Source organism: Lithobates pipiens, unplaced genomic scaffold (genome assembly GCF_037356315.1).
Source record: "Lithobates pipiens isolate NorthernLeopardFrog02 unplaced genomic scaffold, aLitPip1_a1.2 Scaffold_22, whole genome shotgun sequence".
Lineage (NCBI taxonomy): Eukaryota > Metazoa > Chordata > Amphibia > Anura > Ranidae > Lithobates > Lithobates pipiens.
This window is the reverse complement of record NW_027507784.1, coordinates 111,726,268-111,746,892: the sequence shown is the minus strand read 5'-3', so window position 1 is coordinate 111,746,892 and position 20,625 is coordinate 111,726,268. Positions and strand designations below refer to the sequence as shown.

Genomic DNA, 20,625 nt, shown 5'->3' with positions numbered 1-20,625 from the left:
ATGGAACAATTAACATAAAATGTATCCTTAACAGAATAGCCTTGCTTATTTATGCATTTATTTCCTCACTTAGGTCCTCCTGGTCCTCCTGGCAAACCAGAAGCAACAAATGTAACTAAGGATACAATAACCATAGCTTGGAAACGTCCAGTTGATGATGGTGGTAGCGAAATCACAGGTTACATAGTTGAGAGAAAAGAGAAGAAGGGATTGAGATGGGTGAGAGCATCAAAGAAACCGGTTTCTGACCTTAGACTTAAAGTGACTGGACTCACAGAAGGCAATGAGTATGAATTCCGAGTAAGCGCAGAAAATAAAGCTGGAGTAGGACCACCAAGTGATTCTTCTCTACCAGTCTTAACCAAAGATATTGCATGTGAGTAATTTCAAGATTTTTAAAAGTATTTTTCACATTATTTAGCACGTGTCAAAAATAAATTGTAGCAATACATTATTTGCAAGGCAATAACAAAAGTACATGTATCAACAGCTAAAAAATTAAGCTGCACATTATTTTAAAGTTAAAGCTAAACTGCAGGCAAACAGCTACAGTAAATACACAGCTATCTCACATGGGAGAGCTGTTTTACCCACCAAGGGATTTGTATTCATGTCCATTTATTCTTTAAATTTGCAAAGACAGTTTGAAAACCTAATTTTCCCTACTGCATTTCAACAATACAATTAGCTTTTGTTACTATATGCAGCCCATGTCTGGAAAATGAATGAGAGAAGGCAGATCACAGGTGACATACAGGACTCCTGTAGACTTGTCTGTGTATTTGTCTGCTCGTACCACGTATGGGCAGGCAGATACACACTGACAGGAAGAGACAATGAACTACCAAAGCGCTCAACGGTGCCATGGTAGTTCATTGAAACAACAAGCCAACAGCTGCAAAATGCTGTTGGTACTTGTAGTTTCCCATTCACAGAGCACTGTAGGCGCCCTAAGAAGGTGAGGAGAAGAGGCTGCAGCTGCTGGAACATGGTACATGTCCCGCCCTTAATTCAGGTGGAATATGTAATATGTTCCAAAAGATGAACTTATTCTTAAAAAGCCCTCTCCAGGATAAAAACATCTTGTCTGCCAAAATAAAACAACTGTCAAAGTTTTAATAACAAACATATAGCTGCTATATACAAGAATACAAGTAGTTATGCTTTTTGGAGTGCACATAAAATTTATGAAGAAAGTGAATATTTTAACGATTAAAATATTGAGGTTTATGTTTTCAGATTAATGTTGTGGTTTCTGTTTCTTATTATAGATCCACCAGGTCCACCATCTAATCCAAAAGTCACCGACACAACAAAATCTACTGCCACACTGCACTGGGGCAAACCTCATTATGATGGTGGTCTTGACATAATTGGCTACGTTGTAGAACACCAAAAGGATGGTGAAGAAGAATGGGTGAAAGATACAACAGGGACAGCACTTAGAATCACTGAATTTGTAGTGGCAAACCTCCAGCCTGGGGCAAAATATAAATTCCGAATCCGTGCAATTAATGCTGTAGGAACTGGTGAACCAGCACAAATTGATGATGTTGAAATTAAGGATCGCGAAGAAACTCCAGATTTTGAGCTTGATGCTGAGCTAAGAAGAACTCTTGTTGTTAGAGCTGGACTAAGCATTCGTATTTTTGTACCAATTAAGGGAAGACCCACACCTGAAGTCACATGGATGAAAGGTGATGTCCCACTGAAGATAAGAGCCAACATTGAGAACACAGAGTCATTTTCTCTGTTAATCATTACAGAGTGCAACAGATATGATGCTGGAAAATACACCATGACTCTTGAAAATGCAGCTGGAAAGAAATCTGGCTTTGTCAATGTCAAAGTTTTGGATTCACCAGGACCTCCATCAAACCTTAAAGCAAGAGATATTACAAAAGACAGCATCACTTTGCAGTGGGATATGCCACTCATAGATGGTGGATCACGTATTACAAATTATATAGTTGAAAAACGGGAATCTACAAGAAAAGCTTATTCAACAATAACAACCAATTGCCAGAAGTGCTCTCTAAGAGTTCCAAATTTGGCAGAAGGATGTGAATACTACTTCCGAGTACAAGCAGAGAATGAGTTTGGCATTGGTGAACCTGCTGAAACCGCTGAACCAATAAGAGCATCTGAAGCACCTTCTCCTCCTGAAAGCCTAAACATCATGGACATTACCAAGAACAGTGTAAGCCTTGCATGGCCAAAATCAGAACATGACGGTGGCAGCAAGATTACAGGTTATGTAATTGAAGCACAGAGGAAAGGTTCTGATCAATGGACACATATTGCAACAGTAAAATCACTGGACTATGTAGTGAAAAATCTAAATGAGAATGAAGAATATGTGTTCCAAGTGATGGCTGTCAACAGTGCAGGAAGAAGTGATCCACGGGAAAGCAGACCAGTAGTTGTCAGAGAACAGCAGATGCTTCCAGAATTTGACTTACGTGGCATTTATCAAAAGACTGTCCTTGCCAAAGCTGGTGATAACATCAAAGTTGAAATCCCAGTTCTTGGCAGACCGAAACCGACTGTAACATGGAAAAAGGGTGATCAACTTCTTAGAGAAACTCAGAGAGTTAATGTGGAAAGAACAGCAACTGCCACTATCTTAAATATCAATGAATGCATACGAACCGATGCTGGAAAATACACTTTGGCCGCTAAAAACATTGTTGGAGAAGTAAGTGATCTAATTTCTGTCCAGGTACATGATATTCCTGGAATTCCAACAGGACCAATCAAATTTGATGAAATTTCATCTGACTTTATTACTTTGTCCTGGGATCCCCCTGAGAATGATGGTGGTGTTCCAATAAGCAACTACATTGTGGAAATACGAGAAACCAACAGCACATCTTGGACTGAACTGGCCTCTACTGTAATACGCACAACATTTAAAGCAACAAAATTAACAACAGGATTGGAATATCAATTCCGTGTTAAGGCTCAAAACAGATATGGAACTGGCCCAGCTCTCAACTCAGAGTCTGTTGTTGCTGCTTATCCATTTAAGGTCCCTGGACCCCCAGGCACACCTCAAGTTATTGCTGTTACAAAAGATTCAATGACTATCAGCTGGCATGAACCTGTTACTGATGGTGGAAGTGCAATCTTAGGCTACCATATTGAAAGGAAGGAGAGAAACAGCATTCTGTGGCAGACAATCAGCAAAACTCTATTTGTAGGAAATATATATAAATCTTCAGGTCTAACAGATGGTATTGCCTATGAATTCCGTATAGTAGCTGAAAACATGGCTGGCAAGAGTAAACCAAGCAAGCCCTCTGAGCCAACATTTGCCTTGGATCCAATTGATCCACCAGGTAAACCAGTTGCCCTGAATATCACTAGACATTCAGTGACTCTACAGTGGACAAAACCAGAATATAATGGAGGCTTTAAGATCACTGGATATACAGTTGAGAAAAGAGATCTTCCTAATGGCCGGTGGCTAAAGGCTAACTTTAGTAACATTCTAGAAACTGAGTTTACTGTTAGTGGGTTAACTGAAAATGCAGAGTATGAGTTTAGAATAAATGCAAGAAATGCAGCTGGTGCAGTCAGTCAACCATCTGAACCATCTGATGCAATAACATGCAGAGATGATATAGAAGAGCCAAGAATAATGGTTGATGCCAAGTTCAAAGATGTCATCATTCTTAAGGCTGGCGAGATCTTCAGACTTGATGCTGATGTTTCTGGACGTCCCATTCCAACACTAGCATGGACAAAAGAAGGAAAGGACCTTGAGGACACATCTAAATTAGAAATAAAAATAGCAGATTTCTCCACTGCTTTGATAAACAAGGACTCTGCAAGAAAAGATGGAGGTGCATACATGCTTACCGCTTCTAACCCTGGAGGACTTGCTAAACATGTATTTAATGTTAAAGTTCTTGATAGACCAGGTCCTTGTGAAGGTCCATTGGCTGTATCTGAAGTTACTTCTGAAAAATGTGTGCTGTCATGGTTACCCCCATTGGATGATGGAGGTGCCAAGATAGATCACTACATTGTAGAAAAACGTGAAACCAGCAGATTGGCTTGGACAAATGTGGCAACAGATATCCAATTAACGAAATTCAAGGTTACAAAACTGCTGAAAGGAAATGAATATATTTTCCGTGTTATGGCTGTCAACAAGTATGGAGTTGGAGAAGTTTTGGAGTCAGAACCCACTCTTGCAGTTAATCCATACATACCACCTGATCCACCCAAAACACCAGAAGTAACAACAATCACAAAAGACTCTATGATTGTTTGCTGGGGACATCCAGACTCTGATGGAGGTAGTCCAATTACAAACTATGTGGTTGAACGCCGTGACAAGGCAGGACTCCGTTGGGTGAAGTGCAATAAGAGAATCCTCACTGATTTAAGATACAAAGTGTCAGGGCTCACAGAAGGCCATGAGTATGAATTTAGAGCAATGGCTGAAAATGCAGCTGGAATGAGTAAACCAAGCCCATGCAGTCCATTCTACAAGGCGTGTGACACTGTGTTCAAGCCTGGACCTCCTGGAAACCCAAGAATTCTAGATACAAGCAAATCATCCATTACAATTGCTTGGAACAAACCAGTCTATGATGGGGGTTCAGAAATAACTGGCTACAATGTGGAAATATCTTTACCTGAAGAAGATGAATGGAAAATTGTTACACCACCAGCTGGACTTAAAGCTACTTCCTTTACTATCACAAAACTTAAGGAGAACCAAGAATATAAAATCCAAATATATGCTGTAAACTCAGAAGGAGCTGGTGAGCCTGCCCTTGTTCCAGGATCACCAAAGGCTGAAGAAAGAATTCTTCCACCTGAGATTGAATTGGATGCTGAACTACGCAAAGTCATTAGCATTAGAGCTTGTTGCACTTTACGATTGTTTGTACCAATTAAAGGAAGACCTGCTCCAGAAGTTAGGTGGTCAAGAGAAAATGGTGAGCCAATAGAAAGAGCAACCATTGAATCAACCAGCTCCTATACTCTATTAGTTGTGGAAAATGTAAACAGGTTTGACAGCGGAAAGTATATGCTAACAGTAGAAAACAGCTCTGGAAGCAAGTCAGCTTTTGTGAATGTCAGAGTGCTTGATACACCAGGAGCACCACAAGATTTGAAAATAAAGGAAATCACTAAGTCATCTGTTACATTGACATGGGAGACTCCACTTGTTGATGGAGGGTCTAAGATTAAGAACTACATTGTAGAGAAACGTGAGTCAACAAGAAAGGCATATTCAACAGTGGCAGCTAACTGTCATAAGACCAGCTGGAAAATTGATAATTTACAAGAAGGTTGTAACTACTACTTTAGAGTCCTTGCAGAAAATGAATATGGAATCGGGTTGCCTGTTGAAACCTCAGAATCAGTAAAAGTATCCGAAAGACCACTTCCACCAGGAAAGATTACTTTGGATGATGTAACAAGAAATAGTGTTTCTCTGTCTTGGGAAAAACCAGAACATGACGGTGGAAGCAGAATTGTGGGCTACATTGTTGAGATGCAAAGCAAGGGCAGTGAGAAGTGGGCAACATGTGCAACTGTGAAAACAACAGAAGCCAAGGTAACTGGATTGACACAAGGGGAAGAATACATGTTCCGTGTATCAGCTCAAAATGAAAAAGGAATTAGTGATCCGCGACAGCTTGGAGTACCAGTAGTTGCTAAAGACCTTGTGATTGCACCAGCAATTAAGCTTCTGTTTAATACATTCAGTGTTTTAGCAGGAGAAGACCTTAAAGTTGAAGTTCCATTTGTTGCGCGTCCTAAACCAACAGTTACATGGCACAAAGATAGTCTACCACTAAAACAGACAACTCGGGTTAATGCAGAAAATACAGAAAGCATATCCTTGCTTACAATTAAAGAGGCATCTAAAGAAGATGTTGGCCAGTATACAGTGAAGCTTGCTAATACTGCAGGAGAGGCCACAGAACAGCTCAGCATAATTGTACTTGACAAGCCAGAACCCCCAACAGGTCCAGTTAAAATCGATGAAGTAACAGCTGACAGCATCAGCATATCTTGGGAGCCTCCCAAATATGATGGTGGAAGTTCAATCAATAATTACATTGTAGAAAAACGTGACACATCAACAACAGTTTGGCAAATTGTGTCTGCTACTGTGGCAAGAACTACTATAAAAGCAGCAAGACTCAAAACAGGAAGTGAATATCAGTTCAGAGTAGCTGCTGAGAACAGATATGGAAAGAGTGGATACTTGGTATCTGAAGCAGTAGTAGCTCAATATCCATACAAATTGCCTGGACCACCTGGTACACCATTTGTAACTGCAGTTACTAAGGACAGCATGGTGGTACAATGGAATGAACCAGTAAATGATGGTGGTAGCAAGATCCTTGGATACCATGTGGAAAGCAAAGAAAGAAACAGTATTCTGTGGGTAAAAATGAACAAAACACTCCTCTCAGACACCAAAATTAAGACAACAAATGTTGAGGAAGGTATTGAATATGAATTTAGAGTTTATGCTGAGAACATTGTTGGAATTGGCAAGCCAAGCAAAGTATCAGAATGCTATGTGGCCCGAGACCCATGTGATCCTCCTGGACGCCCAGAAGCTATAGTAGTCACAAGAAATTCAGTCACAATTCAGTGGACAAAGCCAGAATATGATGGTGGTAGCAAGATCACAGGTTACATTGTTGAGAAAAAAGAATTACCTGAAGGGCGGTGGATGAAGGCCAGCTTCACAAATGTTATTGAAACTCAGTTTGCAGTTACTGGACTAGTTGAAGATCAAAGATATGAATTCCGTGTAATTGCTAGAAATGCTGCTGGAATTTTTAGTGAACCTTCTGAAAGCACTGGGCCAATTACAGCAAGAGATGAGGTAGAGCCACCCCGTGTGAGCATGGATCCAAAGTACAAGGAACTTATAACAATAAATGCTGGTGAAATATTTAAAATTGAAGCAGATGTCCATGGCAAGCCAATACCATCTGTTCAGTGGTTCAAAGCAGGCGAAGAACTTGTAAACACAGCTCGTCTTGAAATTAAGGGCACTGACTTCTTCACATCTTTAAGTGTAAAAGATGCAATTAGAGTGGACAGTGGTCAGTACATTCTTCTATTAAAAAATGTTGCTGGTGAAAAGTCTGTACCTGTTAATGTTAAAGTTCTTGACAGACCAGGACCTCCTGAAGGACCAATCACTATCTCTGGTGTTACAGCTGAGAAATGCTCATTAGCATGGAAACCTCCACAGCAAGATGGTGGCAGTGATATTGACCACTATATTGTAGAAAGAAGAGAAACTAGTCGCTTAGTATGGACAGTTGTTGATTCAAATGTTCAAACACTTAGCTGCAAAGTAACAAAACTTTTAGAAGGAAATGAATACATTTTCCGTGTCTTAGCTGTAAACAAATATGGTGTTGGTGAACCACTTGAATCTGAACCAGTTCTAGCAAAGAATCCATTTGTGGTTCCACAAGCTCCAAAAGCTCCAGAAGTTACAGCAATTACCAAAGACTCTATGATAGTTGTTTGGGAAAGGCCAGCATTTGATGGTGGAAGTGAAATTGTTGGATATGTTGTTGAAAAACGAGATAAAGAAGGTATACGTTGGGTGAGGTGCAACAAGCGACTTGTCAGTGAATTACGTTTTAGAGTAACTGGTCTAGTTGAATCACATCTTTATGAATTTAGAGTTTCTGCTGAAAATGCTGCTGGTCTCAGTGAGCCAAGTCAACCTTCCATTTACTACAAGGCTTCTGATCCTATTTACAAACCTGGACCTCCAAACAACCCCAAAGCAGTTGATGTTACAAGATCATCTGTTTTCCTTTCATGGGGCAAGCCAATATATGATGGTGGATGTGAAATCCAGAGCTACATTGTGGAGAAATGTGATGTCAGCACAGATGAATGGTCTATGTGCACTCCTGCAACTGGCATTAAGGAGACACGTCTTGAAGTTGACAAGCTTTTGGAAAAACATGAATATAAGTTCCGTATATGTGCAGTAAATAAGGCTGGTGTTGGAGAACATGCCGATGTTCCTGCTTCAATTATTGTTCAAGAGAAATTAGAGACTCCAGACCTTGATCTGGATCTAGAACTTAGAAAGGTTGTTAATGTCAGAGCAGGTGGTTCACTGAGACTATTTATTCCCATCAGAGGCCGTCCAGCACCAGAGGTTAAGTGGGCCAAAGTTGATGGAGAAATCAGAGAAACAGCCCAGATAGATGTCACCAGCAGTTTCACCACATTTGTCCTTGATAATGTTAACAGATATGATTCCGGAAAGTACACCCTAACACTAGAAAACAGCAGCGGCACCAAATCTGCCTTTATCAGTGTGAGAGTTATGGACACACCTAGTGCCCCAGTGAACCTTAAGATAAAAGAAATCACCAAAGACTCTGTATCACTCACATGGGAACCACCAGCATTGGATGGTGGTGCTAAAATAAAGAATTACATAATTGAAAAAAGAGAAACAACAAGAAAGGCATATGCTGCTGTTGCTACAAACTGCCACAAGACATCATGGAAAATAGACCAACTTCAAGAAGGTTGCAGCTATTACTTCAGAGTAACAGCCGAGAATGAATATGGAATTGGTGTTCCAGCAGAAATTTCTGAACCTGTGAAAGTTTCAGAGGTTCCACAGCCTCCAGGAAAAATAACTGTGCTTGATGTGACCAGGAACAGTGTGTCACTGTCATGGGAAAAACCTGAACATGATGGTGGAAGCAAAATCATTCAGTACATTGTAGAAATGCAAGCTAAAGGAAGTGAGAAATGGTCAGACTGTGCTCGTGTCAAATCACTTGAGGCAGTGGTAACAAACTTAACGCAAGGAAGTGAATATCTGTTTAGAGTTGTTGCAGTGAATGAGAAAGGAAAGAGTGACCCTAGATCTCTTGCAGTTCCAGTGGTTGCCAAAGATCTAGTGATAGAGCCAGATGTACGACCAGCATTTAGTAATTACAGTGTTCAAGTAGGACAAGACTTGAAGGTCGAAGTACCTTTTTCTGGAAGACCTAAACCAACAATTGGTTGGACAAAAGATGGTCAGGCTCTCAAACAGACAACTAGAGTTAATGTTACTGATACAGCACACCTGACTGTATTGAATATTAAAGAAACAAACAAAGGTGATGCTGGCATGTATGCCATTACAGTATCCAATGTTGTTGGACAGAAGGTAGCATCCATTGAAATTATAACACTGGACAAGCCTGATCCACCAAGTGGTCCAGTGAAATTCGATGAAGTAAGTGCTGATAGTATTACCTTATCATGGAATCCTCCAGTATACACTGGCGGATGCCAAATTACAAATTACATTGTTGAAAAGAGAGATACAACTACTACAGTTTGGGAGACTGTTTCAGCCACTATTGCTAGAACAACACTTAAAGTATCAAAACTTAAAACAGGCACAGAATACCAATTCAAGATCTTTGCTGAAAACCGCTATGGAAGAAGCTTTGGACTGGAATCTGAAGCTGTTGTAGCTCAATATCCATATAAGGAGCCTGGGCCTCCAGGTACACCATCAGCTGCAGCAATAACAAAAGACAGCATAGCTGTACAATGGCATGAACCTATTAATGATGGTGGAAGCAGAGTCGTTGGCTATCATCTTGAGCGTAAGGAGAGGAACAGTATTATGTGGACAAAGGTGAATAAAACTATTATCCCTGACACATATTTCAAGACTTCCAATCTCGAGGAAGGCATTGAGTATGAATTTAGGGTATATGCTGAAAACATTGTTGGCATTGGTAAATCAAGCAAAGTTTCAGAGTGCTACTGTGCCCGAGATCCATGTGATCCACCAGGTTGCCCAGAGGCCATAATTGTAACAAGAAATGCAATTACATTAAGCTGGAAGAAACCAGAGTATGATGGTGGCAGTATGATAACAGGCTACATTGTTGAAAAGCGTGATCTTCCTGAAGGACGCTGGATGAAAGCTAGCTTTACAAATGTTATTGATACACAATTTACAGTAACTGGACTTACGGAAGATGAGAGATATGATTTCAGAGTCATTGCAAGAAATGCTGCCGGATCATTTAGCAAGCCTTCTGATAGCACAGGGCCAATAACTGCCAAGGATGAAGTAGAACCCCCAAGAATTTCAATGGATCCAAAATACAAAGACACAATTGTTGTTAATGCTGGTGACACATTTAAATTAGATGCTGATGTCCATGGTAAACCTATTCCAACAATTCAGTGGTTCAAAGGAGACAAAGAAGTTGAAGATTCAGCTAGGTGCGAAGTTAAGAACACTGATTTCAAGGCACTTATTGTTGTGAAAGATGCTATTAGAGTTGATGGTGGACAATACATTTTACAAGCATCAAATGTTGCAGGAACAAAATCAATTCCTATTCAAGTAAAAGTACTTGATCGCCCTGGACCTCCAGAAGGGCCAGTTCATGTTACTGGGGTCACATCTGACAAATGCTCTCTGGCATGGGGTCCTCCTCAACATGATGGTGGTAGTGATATTTCCCACTATGTAATTGAAAAGCGGGAAACAAGCCGCCTTGCTTGGACTGTTGTTGCATCTGATGTAGTAACAACATCTCTTAAAGTAACAAAACTCCTAGAAGGGAATGAATACATCTTCCGTATAATGGCTGTAAATAAATATGGTGTTGGCGAGCCTCTAGAGTCTATACCAGTTTTAATGAAGAATCCATTTGTGCCTCCTGGTTCACCTAAGTCACTTGAAGTAACCAATATTGTAAAGGACTCTATGACCGTTTGTTGGAGCCGACCTGATAATGATGGTGGTAGCGAAATCATAGGCTACATTGTAGAAAAGCGTGACAGAGCAGGCATTAGATGGACAAAGTGCAACAAACGCAGGAATACAGACCTAAGATTCAGAGTCACAGGACTAACAGAAGATCATGAATATGAATTCAGAGTATCTGCTGAAAATGCTGCTGGAGTTGGTGAGCCAAGCCAGCCTACAGCATACTTTAAAGCATGTGACCCTATATTTAAACCCGGACCACCTTCCAATCCACATGTAGTGGATACATCGAAGAATTCTATTACTATTGTTTGGGGTAAACCCATTTATGATGGAGGAAGTGAAATCCAAGGCTTTATTGTGGAAACATGCAAAGGAGATGAAGAAGAATGGTCTATGGTCACCCCACAAACAGGTTTACAAGTTACAAAGTATGAGATCACAAAGCTTATCGAACATCAGCCATACCAGATTCGCATTTGTGCTATAAATAAGGCCGGTGTAGGTGAGGCTGCATCAGTACAGGGAACTGTAAAACCAGAAGACAAGCTTGAAGCTCCTGAAATAGACCTTGATTCTGAACTCAGGAAGGGAATACTTGTAAGAGCTGGTGGAAATGTAAGAATTCAAATTCCATTTAGTGGAAGACCTGCTCCAGAAATAAGCTGGTCAAAAGAAGACGGTGAACTAAGTGAGAAGGCACAAATTGAAAGAGGTTTCAACTATACTCAGCTTTCAATTGACAGCTGTGATAGGAATGATGCCGGAAAATATATTCTAAAACTGGAGAACAGCAGTGGCTCCAAATCTGCTTTTGTGACAGTTAAGGTCCTTGATACGCCAGGTGCACCAATAAACCTGCTTGTGAAAGACGTAAAGAAAGATTCAGTCATACTAACATGGGAGCCTCCACTCATTGATGGTGGTGCCAAAATAAAGAACTATGTTATTGACAAGCGAGAATCAACCAGAAAAGCTTATGCAAATGTTACAGCCAAATGCAATAAAACAACATACAAAGTTGAAAACCTTACAGAAGGAGCAGTTTATTACTTTAGAGTTATGGCTGAAAATGAATATGGTATTGGCCTACCTGTTGAAACAGTTGATGCAGTAAAGGCCTCTGAAGCACCTTTGCCACCTGGCAAAATTACCCTTACTGACGTTACCCAAAGAAGTGTGTCACTTATCTGGGAGAAGCCTGAGCATGATGGTGGTAGCAGAATTATAGGATATCTAGTGGAATCTCAACCAAAGGGGGTAGAGAAATGGAGCATTGCAGCAGAAACAAAGACATGTAGTGCTGTTGTTTCTGGATTAAGTCCTGGTCAGGAATATAGTTTCAGAGTTCTTGCTTACAATGAAAAAGGAAAGAGTGATCCAAGGGTTCTTGGCCTTCCAGTAATAGCTAAAGACTTAACCATTGAACCAAGCATTAAATTAATGTTCAATTCTTATAACGTACAAGCTGGAGAAGATCTAAAGATTGACATCCCAGTAATAGGTAGACCAAAACCCACTATTACTTGGGCTAAAGATGGGCAAGCACTAAAACAGACAACTAGAGTTAATGTTGAATACACTGCTGTATCAACAGCATTGCACATCAAAGAAAGCAACAAAGATGACTTTGGCAAATATACAGTGACAGCAACAAATAGTGCTGGCACAGCAACTGAAAATGTTAGCATTATTGTTCTTGACAAACCTGGCCCACCCAAAGGACCTGTTAGATTTGATGAGATCAGCTGTAACTATGTGATATTTTCATGGGATACTCCAGAATATACAGGTGGTTGTCAGATAAGCAACTACATTGTAGAGAAACGTGATACAACCACCACTACATGGCAAACTGTGTCAGCTACAGTTGCAAGAACAACTATTAAGGTGACAAAACTCACAACAGGTTCTGAGTATCAATTCAGGATCTATGCTGAAAATAGATATGGAAAGAGTTCACCTTTAGATTCTACTGCAGTTGTTGTACAATATCCTTACAAAGAACCAGGACCACCAGGAACTCCATTTGTCACATCAGCTTCTAAGGATCATATGATTGTGCAGTGGAATGAACCTGTAAATGATGGAGGAAGCAAAGTTCTTGGATACCATGTGGAACGCAAGGAGAAAAATAGTATTCTCTGGGCAAAATTGAATAAGGCTCTACTTCAAGACACAAAATTGAAAACAAATGGACTTGAAGAAGGCCTAGAGTATGAATTCAGAGTATTTGCTGAGAACATTGTTGGCATTGGCAAACCTAGCAAAGTGTCTGAATGTTATGTTGCTCGTGATCCATGTGATCCACCAGGCCGTCCAGAAGCTATTGTGATTACAAGAAGTTATGTCACACTTCACTGGACAAAGCCAGAATATGATGGTGGCAGCAAAATAACAGGTTACATAGTAGAAAAGAAAGAATTACCTGATGGCCGCTGGATGAAAGCTAGTTTCACAAATGTACTGGAAACAGAGTTCACTGCTACTGCACTTACAGAGGATGATAGATATGAATTTAGAGTTATAGCAAGAAATGCTGCTGGTAACTTTAGTGAGCCTTCAGAAAGTACTGGACCTATTACTGCCCGAGATGAAATAGATGCACCAAGAGCATCTCTTGATCCAAAATACAAGGATGTGATTGTTGTTAATGCTGGAGACACTTTCATTCTTGAAGCTGATATACATGGCAAACCAATTCCAGATGTCACCTGGTCCAAAGATGGGAAAGTGCTTGAGGTAACAACTGCACGTTTAGAAATAAAATCTTCACTTCAAAGGACAACATTAAGTGTTAAAGATTGTATTCGTGTGGATGGTGGACAATATGTTCTTACCCTCAGTAATGTAGGTGGAACAAAGTCTATTCCTATTACTGTTAAAGTTCTTGATCGCCCTGGTCCTCCAGAAGGTCCACTAAAGGTCACAGGTGTAACATCAGAAAAATGTTATTTGGCATGGAGCCCACCTTCACAGGATGGTGGTGCAAATATTTCACATTACAACATTGAAAAGAGAGAGACAAGTAGACTTTCTTGGACCCAGGTTGCTTCAGAAGTCCAGGCTTTGAGCCACAAAGTTACAAAACTTCTAGCAGGCAATGAATATATTTTCCGTGTTGTCGCAGTGAACAAGTATGGAATTGGAGAGCCCCTTGAATCTGAACCAGTTCTGGCTCGTAATCCATATAAGCCTCCAAGTGCACCTACAACACCAGAAGTTTCTGCAATCACTAAAGATTCTATGGTAGTAACATGGGGTCGTCCACAAGACAATGGTGGGGCAGAGATAGAAGGGTATATTCTTGAAAAGCGTGACAAAGATGGTGTTAGATGGACAAAGTGCAACAAGAAACGATTAACTGACTTAAGACTTAGAGTAACAGGCTTAACAGATGGACATTTCTATGAATTTAAAGTCTCAGCTGAAAATGCTGCTGGCGTTGGAGAACCAAGTGAACCATCTATTTTCTATCGAGCATGTGATGCCATTTATCCTCCAGGACCTCCAGGAAATCCAAAAGTAACTGACACTTCTAGATCATCTGTATCTCTTGCTTGGAGCAAGCCTGTTTATGATGGTGGTGCACCAGTTTCAGGTTATGTTGTAGAATTCAAAGAAGCAGCAGCAGATGAATGGACTACTGCCACTGCTCCAACAGGACTGCAAGGCAAACAGTTTACAGTAACAAAACTAAAGGAAAATACAGAATACTCCTTCCGTATTTGTGCCATCAATTCAGAGGGAGTTGGAGAACCAGCTTCTGTTCCAGAAACAGTTATAGCTGCTGACAAATTAGAGCCTCCTGAAATTGAACTTGATGCTGACTTGAGAAAGACTGTTACTGTCCGGGCTGGTGGAAGCTTAAGATTATTTGTCACAATCAAAGGGAGACCTGAACCTGAAGTAAAATGGGAAAAGGCAGATGACAAACTTACAGAGCGAGCACAGATTGAAGTTACCAGCTCATACACAATGTTGGTTATTGACAATGTCAACAGATTTGATAGTGGAAGATACAACTTAACACTAGAAAACAACAGTGGTTCAAAATCTGCATTTGTTAATGTTAGAGTACTTGACTCACCAAGTGCCCCCATAAATCTGACTGTCAAAGAAATCAAAAAGGATTCAGTGACTTTGTCTTGGGAACCACCACTCATTGATGGAGGTTCTAAGATCACAAACTACATCGTTGATAAACGTGAAGCTACCAGAAAAGCTTATGCAACAGTAACAAGTAACTGCACCAAGAATACATTTAAGGTTGACCAACTCCAGGAAGGAGGCATATACTATTTCCGTGTTTTGGCTGCCAATGAGCATGGTATTGGTCTGCCTGCAAGTACGACAGACCCAATTAAAGTATCTGAAACTCCATTTCCCCCTGGTAGGGTAACTCTTGTAGATGTAACTCGTAACAGTGCAACACTTTCATGGGAGAAACCAGAGAGTGATGGAGGTAGCAAAATTACTGCCTATGTTGTAGAAATGCAGACCAAGGGAAGTGAAAAATGGAGCACTTGCACTCAGGTAAAAACACTAGAGACAACAATTACAGGCTTGTCAAGTGGTGAGGAGTATACTTTCAGAGTGAGTGCTGTGAATGAGAAAGGAAGGAGTGATCCAAGACAACTGGGTGTACCAGTAATAGCCAAGGATATTGAAATTCAACCAACAATCGAGCTGCTATTCAATACTTTTAGTGTAAAAGCTGGGGATGATCTTAAGATTGAGGTACCAGTCCGAGGAAGACCAGTGCCTAATATAACATGGAAGAAAGATGGGCAAGCTTTAAAACAAACGACTAGAGTAAATGTCCAAGTTACAAAGACATCTACACTCCTCTCTATCAAAGAAGCAACTAAAGATGATGTTGGACAATATGAATTAACTGCTTCAAACAGTGCAGGTTCTGCAACAGCTTCTCTTGGTGTGATTGTGCTTGATAAACCTGGACCACCTGGACCCATACAGTTTGACAATGTCAGTGCAGACAGCATCTTATTTTCTTGGAGTGCCCCAGAATATGATGGTGGTTGTCATATAAACAACTACATTGTTGAGAAGAGAGACACAACTACTACAGCATGGGAACTAGTATCAGCAACAGTGGCAAGAACATCCATTAAAGTTGGACGCTTGACAACTGGCTCAGAATACCAATTCCGTGTTTGCGCAGAAAACAGATATGGAAAGAGCCATTATTCTGACAGCTCATCAGTTGTTGCTCAGTATCCATTTAAACCCCCAGGACCCCCAGGAACACCTCGTGTTGCTCATTCAACAAAGGCTTTTATGATTGTTACATGGCAACCCCCTGTAAATGACGGTGGTAGTCAAGTGTATGGATATCATTTGGAGAAAAAAGAAAGAAGCAGCATTCTCTGGGCTAAGGTTAACAAGAGTCTTATATCTGACACACAACTGAAAGTATCAGGTCTTGAAGAAGGTCTGTTGTATGAATACCGTGTCTATGCTGAAAACATTGCTGGAATTGGAAAGTGTAGCAAATCGTGTGAGCCAGTTGCAGCAAGAGATCCATGCGATCCCCCAGGTCAGCCAGAAGTTACTAATATCACAAGAACATCTGTTTCCCTAGCATGGAAGAAGCCAGAGTATGATGGTGGAGCAAAGATTACAGGATACCTTATTGAAAGAAAGGAATTACCCGATGGACGTTGGCTAAAATGCAACTTTACAAACATCCAGGACACATTCTTTGATGTAACTGCACTAACAGAAGACCAGAGATATGAATTCCGTGTTATTGCAAAGAATGCTGCAGGGCTTTTTAGTGAACCTTCTGAATCTACAGGACCAATTACAGTTAAAGATGATGTAGATGCCCCAAGAATTATGATGGATGTTAAGTTCAGGGATGTTGTTGTTGTCAAGGCAGGGGAAATTCTTAAAATCAATGCTGATATTGCAGGAAGACCTCATCCTGTGGTTTCCTGGACAAAGGATGGCAAAGAAATTGAAGAAAAAGCAAGGGTAGAGATTACCTCAACAGACAATAGTACTGTTCTTGTAGTTAAAGACTGCATAAGAAGAGATTCAGGGCAGTATGTCTTAACACTACAAAATGTTGCAGGAACAAGATCCTTAGCAGTAAACTGCAAAGTACTTGATAGACCAGGGCCTTCTGCAGGTCCACTACAAATTGCTGGAGTAACAGCCGAGAAGTGCACACTTTCCTGGGGACCTCCTCAAGAAAATGGCGGTGCAGAGATCGACTACTATGTTGTTGAAAAACGTGAGACCAGCCGCATTGCCTGGACAGTCTGTGAATCTGAACTAAGAACCACTTCCTGCAAGGTAACAAAACTTCTCAAGGGTAATGAATACGTCTTCAGAGTGATGGCCGTTAACAAGTATGGAGTGGGAGAACCCCTGGAAAGTGAAGCCATCAAGGCATTAAATCCATATACTGTTCCAAATGCACCAAAATCACTGGAGATTACAAGTGTAACGAAAGACGCTATGACACTTTGTTGGGCAAGACCTGAAAGTGATGGTGGTAGTGAAATAGCAGGGTATGTAATTGAGAGACGTGAGAAGAACAGCTTAAGGTGGATGCGTGTGAACAAAAAACCTGTGTATGACCTAAGAGTTAAATCTTCTGGTTTGCGGGAAGGATGCGAATATGAATATCGTGTCTATGCAGAAAATGCTGCTGGTCTTAGTGCTCCAAGTGAATGCTCACCTTTAATTCGTGCAGAAGATCCAGTTTTCCTGCCATCACCACCATCTAAGCCTAAAATTGTAGACTCAACAAGGTCAAGTGTGACAATCAGCTGGGTAAAACCATTGTTTGATGGAGGCTCCCCAGTTACAGGATACACCGTTGAATATAAAAAATCTGATGACACTGAATGGACAACAGCTATAACAAATGTGAGAGGTACTGAATATGCAGTAAGTGCACTGACTTCTGGAGCAGAATACTCATTTAGAGTTAGATCTGTCAACAAAGTAGGTCCAAGTGAACCAAGTGAAAGCACAGAGCCACAGATAGTGAAAGACAGAGAAGGAGAACCTGCCTTTGACATTGACACTGAAATGCGTAAAACATTGATTGTCAAAGCAGGTGGATCATTTACCATGACAGTGCCTTATAAAGGTAAACCTGTTCCCAATGTTATGTGGAGCAAACCAGACTCTGATCTACGTGCAAGAGCTACAATTGATACCACAGATACAAGAACCTCACTTTCTATTGAAAAGGCCACAAGGAATGATTCTGGCAAGTACACACTCACACTGCAGAATGTTCTTAACACTGCAACACTTACACTAGTTGTGAAAGTTCTTGATTCTCCTGGACCTCCTTCAAATATTGTTATAAAAGAAGTAACAAAGGAATCTGCTGTCATGTCCTGGGATGTCCCTGAGAACGATGGTGGTGCACCAGTTAAAAATTACCACATTGAAAAACGTGAAGCAAGCAAAAAGGCATGGGTCTCTGTGACAAATAACTGTCATCGTCTTACATACAAAGTCATTGGTCTACAAGAAGGTGGAGTCTACTATTTCAGAATCTCTGGAGAAAATGAATTCGGTGTTGGAGCATCTGCAGAAACCAAGGAAGGCGTAAAGATAACAGGTTAGTATTACATTTGTGATTAAAACTAGATTACTGTAATTTGAAAGCAATGTTTGGTAGGGAAACTAGTTAAATACTATTCTAACATCCTTTATGTGTTTGCTCAATAGAGAGACCCAGTCCACCAGAAAAACTTGGAGTAACCAATGTTACAAAGCACAGTGTGTCACTGGCTTGGTCAAAACCAGAACATGACGGAGGAAGCAAAATACTGGGTTATCTGGTTGAAGCTCTAGAGAAAGGACAACAAAAATGGGTCAAATGTGCCGTAGTCAAGACAACTCACCATGATATTCGTGGCCTCAAAGAAAATGTTGACTACTTCTTCAGAGTTTTCGCAGAAAATCAGGCTGGTCTCAGTGATCCTAAAGAGCTTCTTCTACCAATAACTGTTAAGGAAAAGCTTGGTGAGTATTTATTACAGTGGCATCTGTATCATTATTTGTTTCTGTTTATTCCTAGTCTTGATTTTCCAGTATATATAATAAAAATATGCATAACTGCATATTTGTTTCTGTTTAGTCATATTCTTGATTCCCCAGCATATATATTAAAAATATACATAACTGCATAAAAATATCCCCCCTCTCAATAAACCTAAAGCCTTGTACACATGGTCAGATTATTGGACACATTTTCATAAGTTTTTTGTTTGATGCTAGTCTCAAATCAAAAGTGAAGAGGGTACTCACAATCAGAAAACTTTCTGGTGACAGAATTCAATGTCAGAAGTGATGTAATGTGTTGAATTGTTTTGTATGTGTTCTTTCATTTCTAAACATGCCTATCCCTGCTCTTCAGATTTTTTTGTCAGAAACCCGTACTAATGAAAAGAAAATCAGACTTTGTGGTCATATCAAACATCACCTTTTCTATTACCACTTAGTGAATTGTAGAATATAAATGTTTGTATTACACATTTTTTCAAAGAGACTTTTGTCTGCAGCATTATTGAGCTAATTAACATTCCACCAATTGAAAAGGAGCTTTAATATACACTTATCTAAAACAAGTATTTTACATGATATATTTACTTAGACTAAGTTGCCACAAGGTAACTATATTCTGCTACAACCCAAACAGATGAAACTTTGCCACAAACCAAGGCAGAGCATTTGTTACTATTTATCATGCCTAATCTCTCTACATAATATAGATACTTTAGCTGTACATGGTATAATTAATATTTTATGTGTCACTAAAATTTATATGTATCATGCTTTTATTTTTCAGAATCACCTGAAATAGACATGAGAGGATATCCAAGTAACACTGTATATGTCAGAGCAGGCTCTAATCTTAAAGTTGACATTCCAGTTTCTGGTAGACCTCTTCCTAAAGTGACACTATCCAGGGATGGTCTGCTTGTGAAATCCACTTTACGGTTCAATACTGAAACAACAGCTGAAAGCATCATTATTAACCTTAAAGAAAGTGTTGCTGCTGATGCTGGATCATTTGAATTAACAGCATCCAACTCCAGTGGAACCACTAAGGCCACACTCAAGATTGTTGTATTAGACAGACCAGGCCCACCAGTTGGTCCTGTGGTCATTAGTGATGTCACTGAAGACAGTGTAACACTGCAGTGGGAGCCTCCAGGCTATGATGGTGGAAGCCAGGTTACTAACTACATTGTCCTAAAGAGAGAAACAAGCACTGCTGCTTGGTCTGAAGTTTCCTCTACAGTGGCCAGAAATGTCACTAAGGTCATGAAACTGACCAAAGGAGAAGAATACCAATTCCGTATCAAAGCTGAAAATCGTTTTGGCATCAGTGACCATATTGATTCTGAGAGTGTAACTGTCAAGCTGCCTTACAGTAAGTTTATATCAATACCTAAATAGTAGTATCTAAATTCTAATTTTTGTTTTACCTTATAAACTATTTACACTATGTTTCCTTTTTCAGCCATACCTGGGCCACCATCTACTCCATGGGTCAGTAATGTTACCAGAGAGAGCATTACTGTGGGTTGGCATGAGCCAGTCTCTAATGGAGGCAATACCGTTATTGGGTATCACTTGGAGATGAAAGACAGGAACAGCATCTTGTGGCAGAAAGCTAATAAGACAATAATTCGCACAAGTCATTTCAAGGTCACCAATATCAGTGCTGGACTTATCTATGAATTTAGAGTATATGCCGTAAATGCTGCTGGAATTGGAAAAGCCAGCCATCCATCGGAACCTGTATTAGCAATTGATGCATGTGGTGAGTTATTAGCATATGTTTTTTTTTTTATGAC

The 20,625-nt window shown here is 40.2% G+C and overlaps 1 protein-coding gene across 1 annotated transcript in view; it reads left to right on the top strand.

Moving 5' to 3' along the window:
• The window catches only part of TTN (titin), a 337,354-nt gene that overhangs the window by 284,780 nt on the left and 31,949 nt on the right, over positions 1–20,625 (top strand). Inside the window, exons 217-221 of the mRNA XM_077448105.1 lie at positions 74–376; positions 1,272–18,377; positions 18,488–18,784; positions 19,611–20,198; positions 20,289–20,591. Coding sequence (XP_077304231.1) covers positions 74–376; positions 1,272–18,377; positions 18,488–18,784; positions 19,611–20,198; positions 20,289–20,591 — 18,597 coding nt within the window. The remainder of the gene's footprint in view (positions 1–73; positions 377–1,271; positions 18,378–18,487; positions 18,785–19,610; positions 20,199–20,288; positions 20,592–20,625) is intronic.